Source organism: Eublepharis macularius, chromosome 19, assembly GCF_028583425.1.
Source record: "Eublepharis macularius isolate TG4126 chromosome 19, MPM_Emac_v1.0, whole genome shotgun sequence".
NCBI classification, from domain to species: Eukaryota; Metazoa; Chordata; class Lepidosauria; order Squamata; family Eublepharidae; genus Eublepharis; species Eublepharis macularius.
In genome coordinates, this window is record NC_072808.1 from 10,779,475 (window position 1) to 10,794,146 (window position 14,672).

Here is a 14,672-nt window from a genome sequence, read left to right on the forward strand (position 1 = left end):
GCTCACATGGGCTATCCGAGTCAGGGCCTGCTTTTTGGAAAACCGCAGTTTAAGTCCAAACCACGAACTGCGGCTGGCAGTCTTCGCTGCAAGCCAGGATTCTAAATGCGAGTTGAATTCTGTTTCACAAGGAAGAGCGCCGGTCTCCCAGTGCTTGCGGTTCGGCCTTAGCCACACACTGTGATTTGCTTTCAAAGCAGAGGTCTTTTTAAAAAAAAATTATTAACTGGCCACACTTGTCGGTTTTCTCCGGTGTTTGGGCTCTTCTGACTGACGCTGTAGTTGTGTTCGTTCGTCTCTGCCGCTGGGGAACAGAAACACAAGAGAGTCTTCTGGACGTTCAGATCTAGGAAAGTTGGATACAGAAGAAAAGCTGTCAGGAGATAGGGAGGGAGTGGAAGGGTGTCTGCTTCTGTGCCTGCTTCTTTTTAACATGTTGCTCTGCTAGTCTTGTGTGTCAGGACTTTTGCTCATCCCTGAGACATTGGCTCTGTGGCCGTGGTCCGGTATAGGGATCTGCAGGTAACCTCACACCTGTCAGGTTCTCCAGGGACTCTTTGGAGCTTTTCCTTCTCCTTTGGGGGCCATTTGCTCTCACAACCTTTTAGCCAGTTCTTTCGGCAGCAGCTAGAATCCAGGACCCAGGCATTCTGTTCTCCCCCAACAACACAGCCCATTCATACCATTATAGCCCCAAAATGTCTTGCCTAGCACATCACAGGGAGAGCCTCCTCTCTTTATCATGTGTATCTCCTCTCTTTGAAAAGATAGTTTGAGATCTTTGGGTTGGACCTTCTCTGGTAGGTAGCCTTGTTGGTCTGCAGTAGAACAACAGGATTTGAGTCCAGTGGCCAACAAGGTTTTCAAGGGATGAGCTTTCGAGAGTCAAAGCTCCCTTCTTCTGATCTTCTTGGGTTGGACCTTGTCTGCGCTTGCCCCCCACCAATTTTGCTGTCTAAAGAAAGGGATTTGCGTGAACTCAGTGCGAGGTGCTTTTGGAAGCTGGTTGATATTGTCATGGCTTTTGGACTGGGATATTTTCTGCTTGGTATCCTTCAGTGAGCATACAGGATTTTGCTTGAATGCCACTTCATAGTTTGTTCCTCTTGTTCCATTTTATCACTGCAGATGTGGGATGCTTGGATCATCATCCTGGCGAGAAAGCGGTACATACTGAAAATGAAAAAAAAAATCATAGTATTAGGAAGAGACAGCTTTCAGTTTGCTAGACCTGAGCAAGGCTGTCAATGATAGGACATTTTGGAGGGCATTCATTGGTACGGTGGCCATAGGTCAGAAGCGACTTGATGGCACATAACACACAGAGAGAATTTTAGCGTGACAGGTTCTAGAATTTCAACAGCACGCGTAAGCAGTGAGCAAATGGGATATTTCCCACCCCATAGCCCAGCAATTTGTTTAAAGCTGGTCAGCAGGACTGGTTCCTAATGCAAAGTTTTTATCGATGCTTCTGTTCTAGGGGTGCATTCTGTGTTTGTTTATTCTGGGTACCCGTAGGCTTGCATCTCATGTACTTCTCTGACCTTGCTGTTGGTGTATTTCCATGCGTCATGTAGTAGAAGGATGGTGTGATAAGACCATCTGCCAGAGGCGTGCAAAGCTGGGCATCAAGAGGAAGTCATACATGTTTCGTTCACCAACAAAAATCTGAACTTTTAAACTCCCTCCCATTCATAATTCGGAACGATGAAGACCTGGTTTTAGAGGGACAGACGAAAGCTGGGTAGCCACCTGTTCTGTACCTCTTTGCTCTCTCTGCTTTGTGAGATCCACCGTGGCACAAATTGCGACATGACATGAAGGTGCTGTGAGCCTTCCCCGTCCTTGTTGGTCAGTGTGACTGGGGAGATACACATGCTTGGAGTCGCGCTAGATATTACAGCAGGCATTACTGAGAGCCAGTGTGGTGCAATGACTAGAGCGTTGGACTGTGATCTGGGAAACCTGAGTTTCAAATCTCTGCTGTGCCACACAAGCCTGGGTGACCTTGGGCCAGACATAAACTCTCAGCCTAGCCTTCCTCACAGGGTTGTTGTGAGGATAGAACGGAAGAGAGGAGATCAAAAGCAGGGATATAAATGAAGTAAATAAATAATTACAGAGAACCAACTGATGCGGAATGGCAGCAGCTGTGTGTCTCTTACATTATCCAGTTCAGCCCTTTACCACCTTTCGTTCAGGTCACCTTGAGCATCTTTGAACTGGCCACAGCTGCAGGGTCCCCCTGTGACATCGATCCAGCCTTGGTGACTGCCTTCTCCAACCTGAAAAAAGGTAAGGAAACGAGCTTGTACACTTTCTGTGGCCTGTTGTGTTTTAAGTGTTTTAAGACAGAACTGCTGGGGCTGCCAGATGCCCTCGTCATCCGTACAAGGCAGCCTTTTTTAGCATTAGGAAATCTCCCACTTGGAGAGTTGCTGCACGGGGAATCTTTCCAGGGCTGTGAGTCGTCTCAGCAGTAATAAATATTTAACTCTTGTCTCGGGGGAGCTGTCGCTACTTGGATGCTGTCACTGGTTTGTTTGTGTTAAAGGCCCACTCTCGGGTTTTCGCCAAGAATGTCGGCTTTCTTGATCTTGCTTTTTAAAGTCTCCTTTGGTTGGCAGCAGCAGGCGCTGATTCCTTGCAGCGCATGCAATTACACAGACGTTCTGCCACCAGCGTTCTGCCACCGAGGGCCAAGCTACAAGTGATGCCTGACACAGGTTGGACACTTGTCAGCTTCCCTCAAGTTTTGATGGGAAATGTAGGCGTGCTGGTCTTGCAGCTTGGCTCTCCGACTGCTGTCCAACGGACTTTTCAACTGTCACTCGTCCAACTTCCCGCCAAGCAGCCTACATTTCCCATCAAAACTTGAGGGAAGCTGACAAGTGTCCAACCTGTGTCATTCGTCACTTGTAGTTTGGCCCCGAGACACACACTTCCCACTCCATTACCTGAAGACCTGGAGCTGTCTCTAACAGCTCCAAGGCAGGACAGCATCCTACAAGAGCAGTTTCTCCCAGGGGCATGTGCTGTTGGTGTCTTGTCACTTTTCTTTAGTGTGGACCTGAAGTCCAGAAGGTTGCAACGTGTGGCATCAATACTGACTGTACCTGCATTAGAGTTGCCAGCTCCAGGTTGGGAAATTCCTGGAGATTTGGGGGGTGGAACCTAGAGAGGGTGGGGTTTGGGGAAGGGAGAGGCATCATGCGATACGATCTACCCTCCAAAGCCACCATTTTCTCCAGAGGAACCAATCTCTATGGCCTGGAGATCTGTTGTAATCCTGGAGGATCTCCAGCCACCACCTGGAGGCTGGCAACCTTAAATAGAGTCCCAAAACCATGCCCTTTATGACAGCAGTAGCAACAAGCAATAGAGGTGGGAACGATTCCCATGCACCCTTTCCCTGCATCGATCACTGCTGCCAACACACCACCCCATTGCTGCTGTGACACGAGCCTCCTCCCAGCAGCCCAGAACCCCCCCTCCATCCCCCACTGTAACGTTTCTTGTAGAGCCATGTGTTAATGGTACAGGGTAGTTTGGCAGGAAGAGGGGACAAAGGCCTGGGGTAGAAGGAATGGTATGAGGCAGGAAGATGCCCCATGATGTTTAGGAAGGACGGTTTAGCTCCACCCCTCCCTGCAGTGGCTGGCTGTCAGATGCTCCACCCTCACTCCCTTGGAGTTTTCCTTCTAAAGAGGAGAAAAACAAGACAGGCTGATTCTGCACACGTTGGATAATGCACTTCCAATCCTCTTTAGAGATCATTTGGAACTGAATTTTTTGTTTCACACTTGAAAAATTCAGTTCCAAATGATCTCTAAAGAGGTTTGGAAGTGCATTATCCAACATGTGCAGAATCAGCCGTAGAATATTCACAAGATTGTCTGAATGTTCCTATTGAATTCAGAGGGGCTTGGTCTGCCATGCAGAGGAAGACACCCATGTAGAAGCAGCCGAAGCGAGGCTGCTCCGTACAGGTCTCAAGTTATCCCAAGGCAACTAAAAATTTGTCCTTCGGAGCAGCAGAGTCTGTGTACTGGGCCCAAGACGGCTGCTTCTTCCTCATTCTCCTTTGTTGCCACACAGACCAGAGCAGTGGGAAAAGCTGGAGCTCAGACCTTAGCATCAAATAGGGGGATGGAGTCTCCTCTAACCGTGAAAAAAGATTAATCGGTGAGGAGCAAACCTGAAAATCCGTTGCGCTGAACTGCTGCGCTTGGGAGCAGGAGGCAAGGAAGAGTGGCATGTAGACCGGACAGCTCCTTGTTGGGGAAGTTTGACAGCCCAAGGACGGTTTCTTCCTCCACTGTCAACAGCACAGTTGCTTGAGTTCAAAAAACACGGGAGCATTGGCCGTCAACAGCGGCTTTTGCAGAAGCAGTAGTGGTCATGTCCTTCACTCTTGCTGCCGGGTTGCTGTGATAGTCCTTGCTACCTAGAGATTCCTGGTAGAGGCTGGATGTCAGAGGAATTTTTTCTCATTCTGGTCTTGTCCTGAGTCCTTCGTATTTAAATCTGCGCACTTGGACACCCTTCCCTAGCCCCACTGCATGCTGTTTAGAGAAGCAAAACAAATAAAAATTGCCGAAGTTTACCCCCTCTTCCCCAACACATACACCCATTTCAGGATAGTCACATAGAGGTATACGATCACAAGGGGTGTGTGGTTGCCATATTAATAGCAATTGTTGCTCGTTCTCAGTCACTTCTGGGCTTGACCTGCTCCAGGGGGGTTGCTTTGTGGCCCATTCCCTACCCCAGTTTGGAGGTTTCCTCTCAGCAGCTGCTGCCATCAGGAATCCAGCTCTTAGCAGGGCTGGAAATTTCTCAAAACCAAGCAGCATAGGGCCAAGCTACACATGACGAATGACACTTGAACGGCAAGTGGATTGAGTGGAAGGCAAGTGAACAGGGAGAAATACACTTGCCGTTCAAGTGTCATTCGTCATGTTTAGCTTGGCCCACAGGTCTACTTGCATTCTCTTGAATGTGGGTATATGATACATGGTGATTCAAAGATTATAATAGCAATAAAAACTGCACTTATCTACTGCTCTTCTAGACAGATTAGTGCTCCACGGGGCAGTGTTGACCTGATCCCACTTGGTTCAGAGGTGCAGTGCGAAGTACGTGTTCACAAACCCAATCACAGAATCATAGAATAACAGGGTTGGAAGGGACCTTCAGGGTCATCTAGTCCAACCCCTAGCACAATGCAGGAAATTACCTCCCCTCCCCTTCCAATCGAGAGACACACACGCTGTGTACATGGGAGTGTTTGTGGGTATGGACCTAGACCATACTGTCCCTCGCTTTGGGGGTGTCTGGATGAGTAACCTAGAGTCCCAGCAACAGGACATGTCAGGAAGGCTGATGTCTTGGACCCCTTCTCTCCCAGGCACTAGCGGTGATCTTTCTTTCTTTGCCTTTCTCTAAGGCATGGGTGTCGATTCAAGTGGAGCCGAGCAGCGTCAGCTCCGTTCAGCCTGCTGGCTCCATCCGTCAGATAATTTACCGGTCTGTCAGAGCTGCCACGGCTTTTTAAAACTTTTTCCCCCCTCTGTCTTTTTGGCAAGACTGCTGAGCCAACCAAATAAGTCGGGCTTATTACTGAAATCTCTCCCTGTACGTCATCCTTTTTGCCTCCCTGACAGATGGCTCGTCCCCCGAGGAGGAATACAAGGTTGCCTGCCTGTTGCTGGTCTTCGTGGCCGTGTCTCTGCCACTCCTGGCCACCGACCCTTCCTCTGTCTATGCCGCTGAGATAGACGGTAAGAAAAGGCGCAGCCTTTCGGTTTTTCCTTCTCAACCCCCCTGCCTCCCACTGATTCATTCGTCAGTCATACATTCATCCCCTGAGACGCAGACGCGCCTGCAAGTGTTAGTCATCGTAGCTGCAGGCGGCGGTACCTGGTGGTCCAGAACCTCCTTTGGTTCAGTAGCAAGGATGATGTCAGCAATATCTGTCTCCAAGCCTGTTCACAACAGAGCATCACGCTCATTGTGACCAGGAAACTGCATCTAGGAGGGTGCTGGGGAAGATGGGGCAGGGAGGTCTCAGGTACAGATTTAATTTTGAACGGCTGGAGTTGCCAGAGAGCAGAGAAGCAGAGTTAGCCTTTACACTAATCATGTGTCCTTGCGTACAGACAGGTATATCCTGCCGCCATATCAGTGAACGTTGCAGTTCTTCCTTAGTAAGCCATTGGCCCTTGAAAATTGGGAAGTCTTGAAAGCATCTGACAGGAAGAGTTGCCATGTGTATATGAACTCCCCAGTTCTCTTTATGATATATAGATCTATGTCCATGCAGTTGTCATGGGTGGAGAGTAACTGTTTACACTGGTGCTAGTAATGCCCTCCCCACCTGACTTGGATAGCCCAGGTGAGCCTGATCTTGTCAGATCTCAGAAGCTAAGCAGAGTCGGCCTTGGTTAGTAACTGGATGGGAGACCTCTAACGAAGACCAGGGTTGCAGAGGCAGGCAATGGCAAACCCCCTCTGTAAGTCTCTTGCCATGAAAACCTCACCAGGGGTCGCCGTAAGTCAGCTGTGACTTGAGGGCAAGGTTTCATTTGTCTTGACCTGGATAGCCCAGGTGAGCCTGATCTCATCAGATGTCAGAAGCTAAGCAGGGTTGGCCTTGGTTAGTAATTGGATGGGAGACCTCCAAGGAAGACCGGGGTTGCAGAGGCAGGCAATGGCAAGCCACCTCTGTTAGTCTCTTGCCACGAAAACACCGCCAGGGGTTGCAGTAAGTCAGTTATGACTTGAGGGCACTCTCCACCACCAGTAATGCACCAAAAAGAGTTCTGCTGCCTGTAGGAAATTTTTTAATAATGATGGGGTGCGTAGTTCCTGAGGAAGAGGAGCCCTTCTACTTAGTTACCACCAATTAAGAAGCAGGTTTAGAGTTCAGGGATGGGGTTGGGATGTAGAGTATGGGAACTAGTCTAGGGATGAAAATATTAGAGGAACGCACACCCCTTGTTTTTTGGATTGATATTAGGAAATCCATTTCTCTCCATCCAGATATGTCTGCTAAACAAGCCTAGCCATGCTCCTAGCATCAAAAAATAAAAGTGGCACGATATGGTGGGCTGGGCCAGCCGCGATTGGTGGGGCCTGCTGTAAAGTTGGCAGTGCGCTGTGGATGCTAAGCCAATTGTGCATGTCCTCATGGTGGTTATTGCAGTAATCAAAGCACTGCAGTAATCAAAGCGGTTTAAAAACTGCAGTTCAGTCCACCCTCTAGGGTACGGCCACCATCCAGGAAGCCAGTTTGGTGTAGTGGTTAAGAGCAGCAGAACTCTAATCTGGAGAACCAGGTTTCACAGCTCTCTCAGAGCTCTCTCAGCCCCACCCACCTCACAGGGTGATTTTTATGAGGATAATAATAACACACTTTGTAAACTGCTCTGAGTAGGCGCTAAGTTGTCCTGAAGAATGGTATATAAACTGAATGTTATTATTTATTCATCCAATCACGTCACATTCTACTCACCCAGCCAGCCCCTCTCCTCCTCACCTCAGAGGTCTGCATTTAAAGCCACAGTTAGAAATATGAAATATGCTCAAAAATGGAAGTGTAAGGAGCTACCTTCATTGGAAGATTGGGCTGGAAAGATGATGGACTGAGCGGAGATGGCCAAACTTACAATGTTAATCAGAGACAAAACACTTTCTCCATTCATGGCAAATTGGAAACCCATTATTATTATTTATCCATTACAGTTTTTTTGCCTACAACATTTGCTCCTTTAGTATCAATCAGCTTGTGGTCTAATTAATATATTTTTTTCTACATCTCATCTTCTTGATATCCCAGACCTTTATTCTTAAAAATCAAAACCACAAATCATTGACTCTGCAAGAGACCAAGAAAAATGAGTCAACGATTTGTGGTTTTGATTTTTAAGAATAAAGGTCTGGGATATCAAGAAGATGAGACGTAGAAAAAAGATATTAATTAGACCACAAGCAGATTGATAATAAAGGAAGAAGTGCTGTAGGCGGAAAACTGTTATGGATAAATAATATGCTTATTATTATTATTATTATTATTATTATTATTATTATTATTATTATTATTCACTTTGTATGTAGGCCACTGTTGGCTCTTTGTAGTTGTGTTTTGAGATGTTTTACATTCCTTGCTCTATCTTTTAACTTTTCTACAATAAATATAAAAATAATAATTTTAAAAAATGAAAAATCCCACATTAACCAGCAGAAATAAAGTATAACATGCAAAACATTACAGTGGTAGCTCCCGTTGCAGGTCAGGTTAGGGATTTTAACAAGCTCAAATAATATTTATTCCCCCATCCCTCATTCTCCATGGGTGTTCCTAAAAAGGGGGGGTCAAGAATTCTGAGCCGGGTACCTACATTGTTTGTGAAGCTCTGATGATGTATACAACCACTTGTGTGTGTCTGTGTCTGTGTGGGGAGGTGTGAATTATCCAGGTCACTGAAGCCCCACGTCCTGCCCACTGGAAGTCACGCACAGCCACTCGCCGGTCTTGCCTGTCTTCTGAGATTTTACCAGTCATTACCTGTGCATTTTCAAGCCTGTCTTTTCGGCCTTGAGATCTGGTCTTCAGAGGGTGCCTCTTCTTTTTCAATGAAAGCTGAGATTCTTCGGGTGCTGAAATGTGTTTCCAGTAGCAATGCTGTGTCTTCACAGTCCATTTGCAGATTCCTAAAATACACAGAGTCTTGACTTTCCACACACAGTAGAAAAATCAAGGGACGTTTTTCAAGCTTAGTTTCCTTTAGAAGACGGAGCACTGAAGTTATGTTTATCAAAGTCTGGGCTTTCTGTGTATTATACATGTAATCTAAACTGAGAAAGGCTTGGGGCTAGCCGTCCAGTTGCAGAATAGGAGGCACCCTCTTCGCAGTGGTGCATTCTGATCTCTTTAAAACAGTCTTCATTGTATATATTATACTTGTTTCTTATTGCACAGTTATTTCACGTATGTAATATAATGTTTCATTGTATTGTTCTCCAATGGTGTCATCTTGCTTTATTTTTTATATTACTCTGTTGTTTTTAGTGCCCTGTGCTACAGTTTTGCTGGTTGTACTGCTTTGTTTTTAATTGTAATTCAGTTTGATAGTCTCTCTACATGAGACGCCTTTGTCAAGTGTAGGGAGATGCAATGTTAGCCGGGAAGCGTAGTTTAAAAAGACAGAGCTGGCTAAGATCGCTCCTCAGAGGGTTTGTTCATTTCATTTTCACCTCCAGTTTCACCTCTGCAGTCTAAAACTATGATGGGCTGAAGCTGCCTTCCAGAGCTGGGCTTGGACCTGGAGAGGTTATAATGGGCTGAAGTTTCCCTTTCGGCCTTTCACAGCCCCTTCACACAGCTCCAGTGTATAGCAACACCTTTGCCCTGCCAGCGGCTGTCTTTTTAAACTACCCTTCCTGGCTACCATTGCTTCTCCCAATGTGTGTTCTTCACATGTCAGATGTCTCATATAGAGACACACTCTGCTCAGCAAGGAAGAAAGAAAGATTGTACATGGAGCAATGCTGAACTGAAAGATGTCAGGGAGCAAACTTACCTGTATAGCCTTCAGCAACACAGGTGCCAATCGCTGGTTCCAATTTTGTAGGTCACCTTGATGTAGGTCATCCTTGCTTTAAACTCCTTCTTAGATCTACAGCGAGCCAGGTTTCAGAACCATAATTTCTAGAAATGTTTGGTACTAACGTAGATCTCTCCCTCTTTCTAGGCTATAATAACAACATCCACTGTCTAGCTAAAGCCATCATCCAAGTTTCAGCTGCTCTCTTCACTGTCCACAATAAGAACATCGAGGTCCACCTCAAGGAATTCCTGGTGGTGAGTGAAACTCTGGATCTCCCCCGGGCGGTGTGTGTGTGTAATATAATCTCATACATCCAGCATACAGAACCTCCAACCTGCTCCCCCCCCTCCACTTCCCTGTAGTATACTACTATTTGTCTCCAAGAGATGTGATCAGTAAAAGGAGCTTGAAGGCTTTCATTCATGGGTTGCTCACCGGGCTGGGGAATTTATGGCCTTTGGGGAGAAAAGTTGCTACTTGCTCCAACCCCCCCCCCCCAACTGAATTCCGATACCCTTAGGATTAAACTCAGTGATAATGCAATAGATGATACCTTTAATCCTTCTGCCATTTGCTGCATGCGGGAATCACAGGGCGAACGATTGCATCCCCTGCGTTACATGGGCGGGGCCACCTGACATGTGACCTCTTTGGGGAACTGCCGGAACTGCGTTCCTGCGCGTTCCCCCTCGAAATGAGCCCTGGTGAGAGGGAAGCTTGAAGTGGCTCCAGTGAAGATCTGGCACCAAGGGAAAGAGGAACCAATTGGTCAGGGTTGTGCTAAGAATTGCCCCTTATGTTCCTTGAAGCCTCAGTGGTGCATGGGATCAGACCAGACTTCCACCCTGCAGAGAAACTGACCCTCGGCAGGAAAGACTTGACATGGCCTGTTCTAAAATGTCTGCTCCCTTTGAGCCAGAAACAGAGCACCGAGACTAGACTTTGCTGTTTGGCAAACAAGTAAGAATTCTGCTTCGAAAATTGGCATGCGATGCAGACAGCACTCCCAGGGGCCCCGAGACAGCAGATTGGAGGAGGCTGCAACAGGCCCTGTGTGGACTTTTAAGTGCCCATCTGCTCAAGTGGGGGAAAGCACCCCCAGGCCTGCAAATTCCACATTTCCCAGGTAGTTTTCACTTTGCAGAAAACAGACAGCTCCCGTATCTCACAAAACAGTTGCTCTATCACGGGCACTGTGGAGAGTTGATCCCGCTGGCTGTGAGTGATGGATAGAGGCACCAGGAAGCACCTCACTTTCTTATTTCTGGCCTGTGGCCGCCGACATGATTGATCTGCCAGTTAGGAACAATGGCAGTTAACATTCGTGCGCCGCCACCACACCAGTTGGAACGGTTTCTCGTGGCTCAGTGCAGAGGAGGTGTCTGAAGCAGCTTAGTAGGCAAGACCACAAGACGGTCAGGGGAATTTTAAGGTCACTGTGCCAACCTTTTTCTTCCCAACAGGCAGAAATCCAACTGGTTTGGCTTTCCCAAGCAAGGAAGTACAGGAGAGCCAGTTTGGTGTAGTGGTTAAGAATGTGGGACTCTAATCTGGAGATCCCGGTTTGATTCCTCACTCCTCCGCTTGAAGCCAGCTGGGTGGCCTTGGGTCAGTCACAGCTCTCTTAGAGCTCTCTCAGCCCCACCCACCTCACAGGGTGTTTTGTTGTGGGGATAATAATGACATACTTTGTAAACTGCTCTGAGTGGGTGTTAAGTCGTCCTGAACGGCGCTATATAAATCTGTTGTTGTTGTTGTTGTTGTTGTTGTTGTTAGTGAAGGGAAGGGTTTCATTTCCTGAATTCCTAGCGGCCTCTAATTGGAAAGGATGCTGTTCTTTCAGCAAGTCATGCAGTGGAAGCCGTTTTGGGTGCCTTCATTGTGATGGAAAAGCAGCAAATAATTTCTACAAAGAACAGTTACTTTGGAGTGCAGCATTTAATGTGCTCCCGCTGATTGGTTTAATTGCAAATCAGCTAAAGATTTCTCGGCTTTTAACAGATCTGATTAAATTTATATATTGTACAAAAGAAAGGTGCTTTTTCAAGGATTCTGGGGGGAAAAGGTGACAAGTTTCAATTTAGTATTCAGTAATTGCTTCCTCACCCCCCTTATAAGAGCTCTTTGTTTAGGGGAAAGAAGCAATTCTTTTATTCTTTTCATCACACTAGCGAAGCTGGCACATGCCTCCGACCCTCTTGGGGTGGTAAGTTTGACTGCTGATTTCCAAAACAACTGGAGCAGATAGCGTTGTGGTTCTAGATGCAGAGGAGTTAGCCGTGTTAGTCTGTAGTAGCAAAATCAAAAAGAGTCCAGTAGCACCTTGTTCTTGCAATCAGGCAGTGACCTCTGGCAGCAATTTCTGACACACCAGCCAGTTAACACTGGCAGAGGGAAGAAATGTGCCTGACTTGCCCACTATCACAACGCCAGGGGCATCAAGCATCTTTTCCCTCGGAGATCTAATATAGCCAAGGGCCAGACTACACCCAAGACACATTTGGCCAAATATTTTTAAATCAAAAAGTAAACTTGGGAATCTGAATCTTGAAAGGAAAAACCAGAAAGGAAGGGGAAGGTTGCTTAACTTTGGAGTTATGTTTCAAAATCATCTCCAGCTCTTTTTCTCCATGCAAGAGAAAAGGTACAAGGGCCTGTACGTTTTCCCCATGGAGAGGGTAGTAGTTTCGGGAGGGGGAAATAGCTTTAAGGGGTTACGCGCTTTGTTCCCACCAATTCAAGACTGTAGCTATCAATGGGGTTTTTTAAATAGGGGATAAAGTGGAATACAACTGTGTCTCTCATGTAGAGGATGATAAGGGGTTTCCCCCCCATTGGTTCTGGCCCCATACCACTTTGATTTATCCCCTAATTTCCACACACATTTTTTTTTTGCCTTTAGTTTTCACTTGAGATTCCCCCCCCCCATTTTTTTTTGTTTGGCCCTGGTTTCTTCTTGCTTCTTTTACCTCCTTCTTCTTCCGGAAGCCTGTTTTGAGTCCCAGCCACCTGCAACCCAGTTTCCATGATTGGACATTCACCATCATTAACCCACTCCTCTCCACCAACTCCAGATCTGTAAAAATGCAAAAGGAGGGCAGATGTGCAGAAGAGCTGTATCCAAACTGATTCCAATGCTTGGAGATAAGTTGAGTGCACAGAAAAGCCCTACGATTTAAATATATATATATATATATATATATATGATTAGACTTTCGTTCCGCCCTCCCCGTCAAGCGGGCTCAGGGCGGATCACTTCATTTAAAACACAATAAAAACGTAATTTCATACAATTAGGCACAAAAAACATTGAAACACTATCGCAATTCTAAAACTGGTTTGTTAACAATACTACTATAATTTCCAAGATGGCAGCAGTTCCTGCTCAGCTATTTATTTGACCTCACTTTGGGTGCAGTAGGCAGCAGCTGATATAGTAACCAAGCAATTGAACAAGCAATTGAAACAAGCAGTTGAAACAGGGTGGTGGACAGGTCTGCTGAGAGGTTTAATCATCCACTTCCTCCTCCTACAAAGTCGGCGGAGGCCTAGCCCAGCCTCAACCACATGCCTGGCGAAACACCTCTGCCTTGCAGGCCCAGCGGAAAGATAGCAAACCCTGCTGGGCTCTAGTTTCAGTGGACAGAGAGTTCCACTGGGTTGGGGCCAGGACTGGAAAAGCTCTGGTTGAAGTTGATTGAAGCAGGGCTTTTTTTCAGCTGGAACGCGGTGGAACGGAGTTCCGGAATCTCTTGAAAATGGTCACATGGCTGGTGGCCCCGCCCCCTGATCTCCAGACAGAGGGGAGTTTAGACTGCCCTCTGCGCCGCTCAGCGCTCAGCGGCACGGAGGGCAATCTAAACTCCCCTCTGTCTGGAGATCAGGGGGCGTGGCCACCAGCCATGTGACCATTTTATCCAAGGGCAACCCACTCTGTTCCACCACCTCTTTTCCCAGAAAAAAAGCGCTGGATTGAAGTGTCCTCTGGGGCATATAGAGAGAGAAGTGGCTTTGTAGATATGCCGGTCTCAGTCCACTTAGGGCTTTCTTCCTTGAGGCTCTATATTTCTTTCCTCAAAACAAGGATACTTCTGAGCATACCATTTTCACTTTTTAAGGGCCCGTTCTGCAAAGTTGGTAACTTCCCTGCTGAACCAGGGTGCTTTATCAATCCGCAGCCCAAGCCCTGATTTTAACCGCACAGGTTGAGCAATTAGATCTTGTGCCCAGGCTGCTGTCAGTCACAAGCAAAGGCACTGATCTCTCTCTCTCTCTCTCCCTCTGCTTCCAGCTAGCCTCCGTGAGCCTCTTGCAGCTGGGGCAGGAAGTTGACAAGATGAAAGCAAAGAACAAGGAGTCCATCTCTCTACTCATGCACTTGGTGAGTATCCTCAAGGTGAAAGTACTTGGATAGGCATTTCCGCTACAAAGCACTTAAAATTGACGAGGGTCACTTCACACCCATTGCACCCGTTTCCTACCGAGAAAGCACTTTGTCATTTATGTCAAGCTTGAACTGAGGCAGGTCTGCAGACAGGAACAGAGTCCTGCAATTTGCTCAGATCAACAAGCAAAACCCTTTTCAGTTGTGACCGCTATGGGCGCTTGGCTCACATGTATGGGGAGATTGCATCCCCCCATCCTCCTCATACATAGGGTTGCCAGATGGGATCCAAAATAATACCAGACCCCAGGGAGAGGGTGGTACGGTACTTGCTTTTTAAAATATTCATGTCCGTGCTCCCAACCCGGCACGATGACTTCACTACCGGGAGTGACGTCATCACACTGACCTCACTTCCGGGTGACGAGGCAGGCTGGCCACTCCCAGGCAGTGCCACACAGCTGCAGGAGGCTGAGTGGGCAGGCTGGCCACTCTCACCAGCAACACGCAGGAGGCTGGGTGCCCAGGATGGCTGGTCAGTTCCCTGGGCCAACCGGTAAGCGAGAGTATCACGAGCAAAGTCAATAACCAAAGAACCTCGTGAAGACTAACTAGAACCAAGAGTTAACACAATGATATACTACAATTAAACAGTAATAGTAAAGTGCAATTTATAA

The 14,672-nt window shown here is 47.1% G+C and overlaps 1 protein-coding gene across 1 annotated transcript in view; it reads left to right on the forward strand.

The window, feature by feature from the left end:
• Positions 1-14,672, forward strand: part of NCKAP1L (NCK associated protein 1 like) — an 89,613-nt gene that overhangs the window by 66,689 nt on the left and 8,252 nt on the right. The window contains exons 27-30 of the mRNA XM_055003976.1: positions 2,202-2,295; positions 5,667-5,783; positions 9,756-9,865; positions 13,903-13,992. Of these exons, the coding sequence (XP_054859951.1) occupies positions 2,202-2,295; positions 5,667-5,783; positions 9,756-9,865; positions 13,903-13,992 (411 nt within the window). The remainder of the gene's footprint in view (positions 1-2,201; positions 2,296-5,666; positions 5,784-9,755; positions 9,866-13,902; positions 13,993-14,672) is intronic.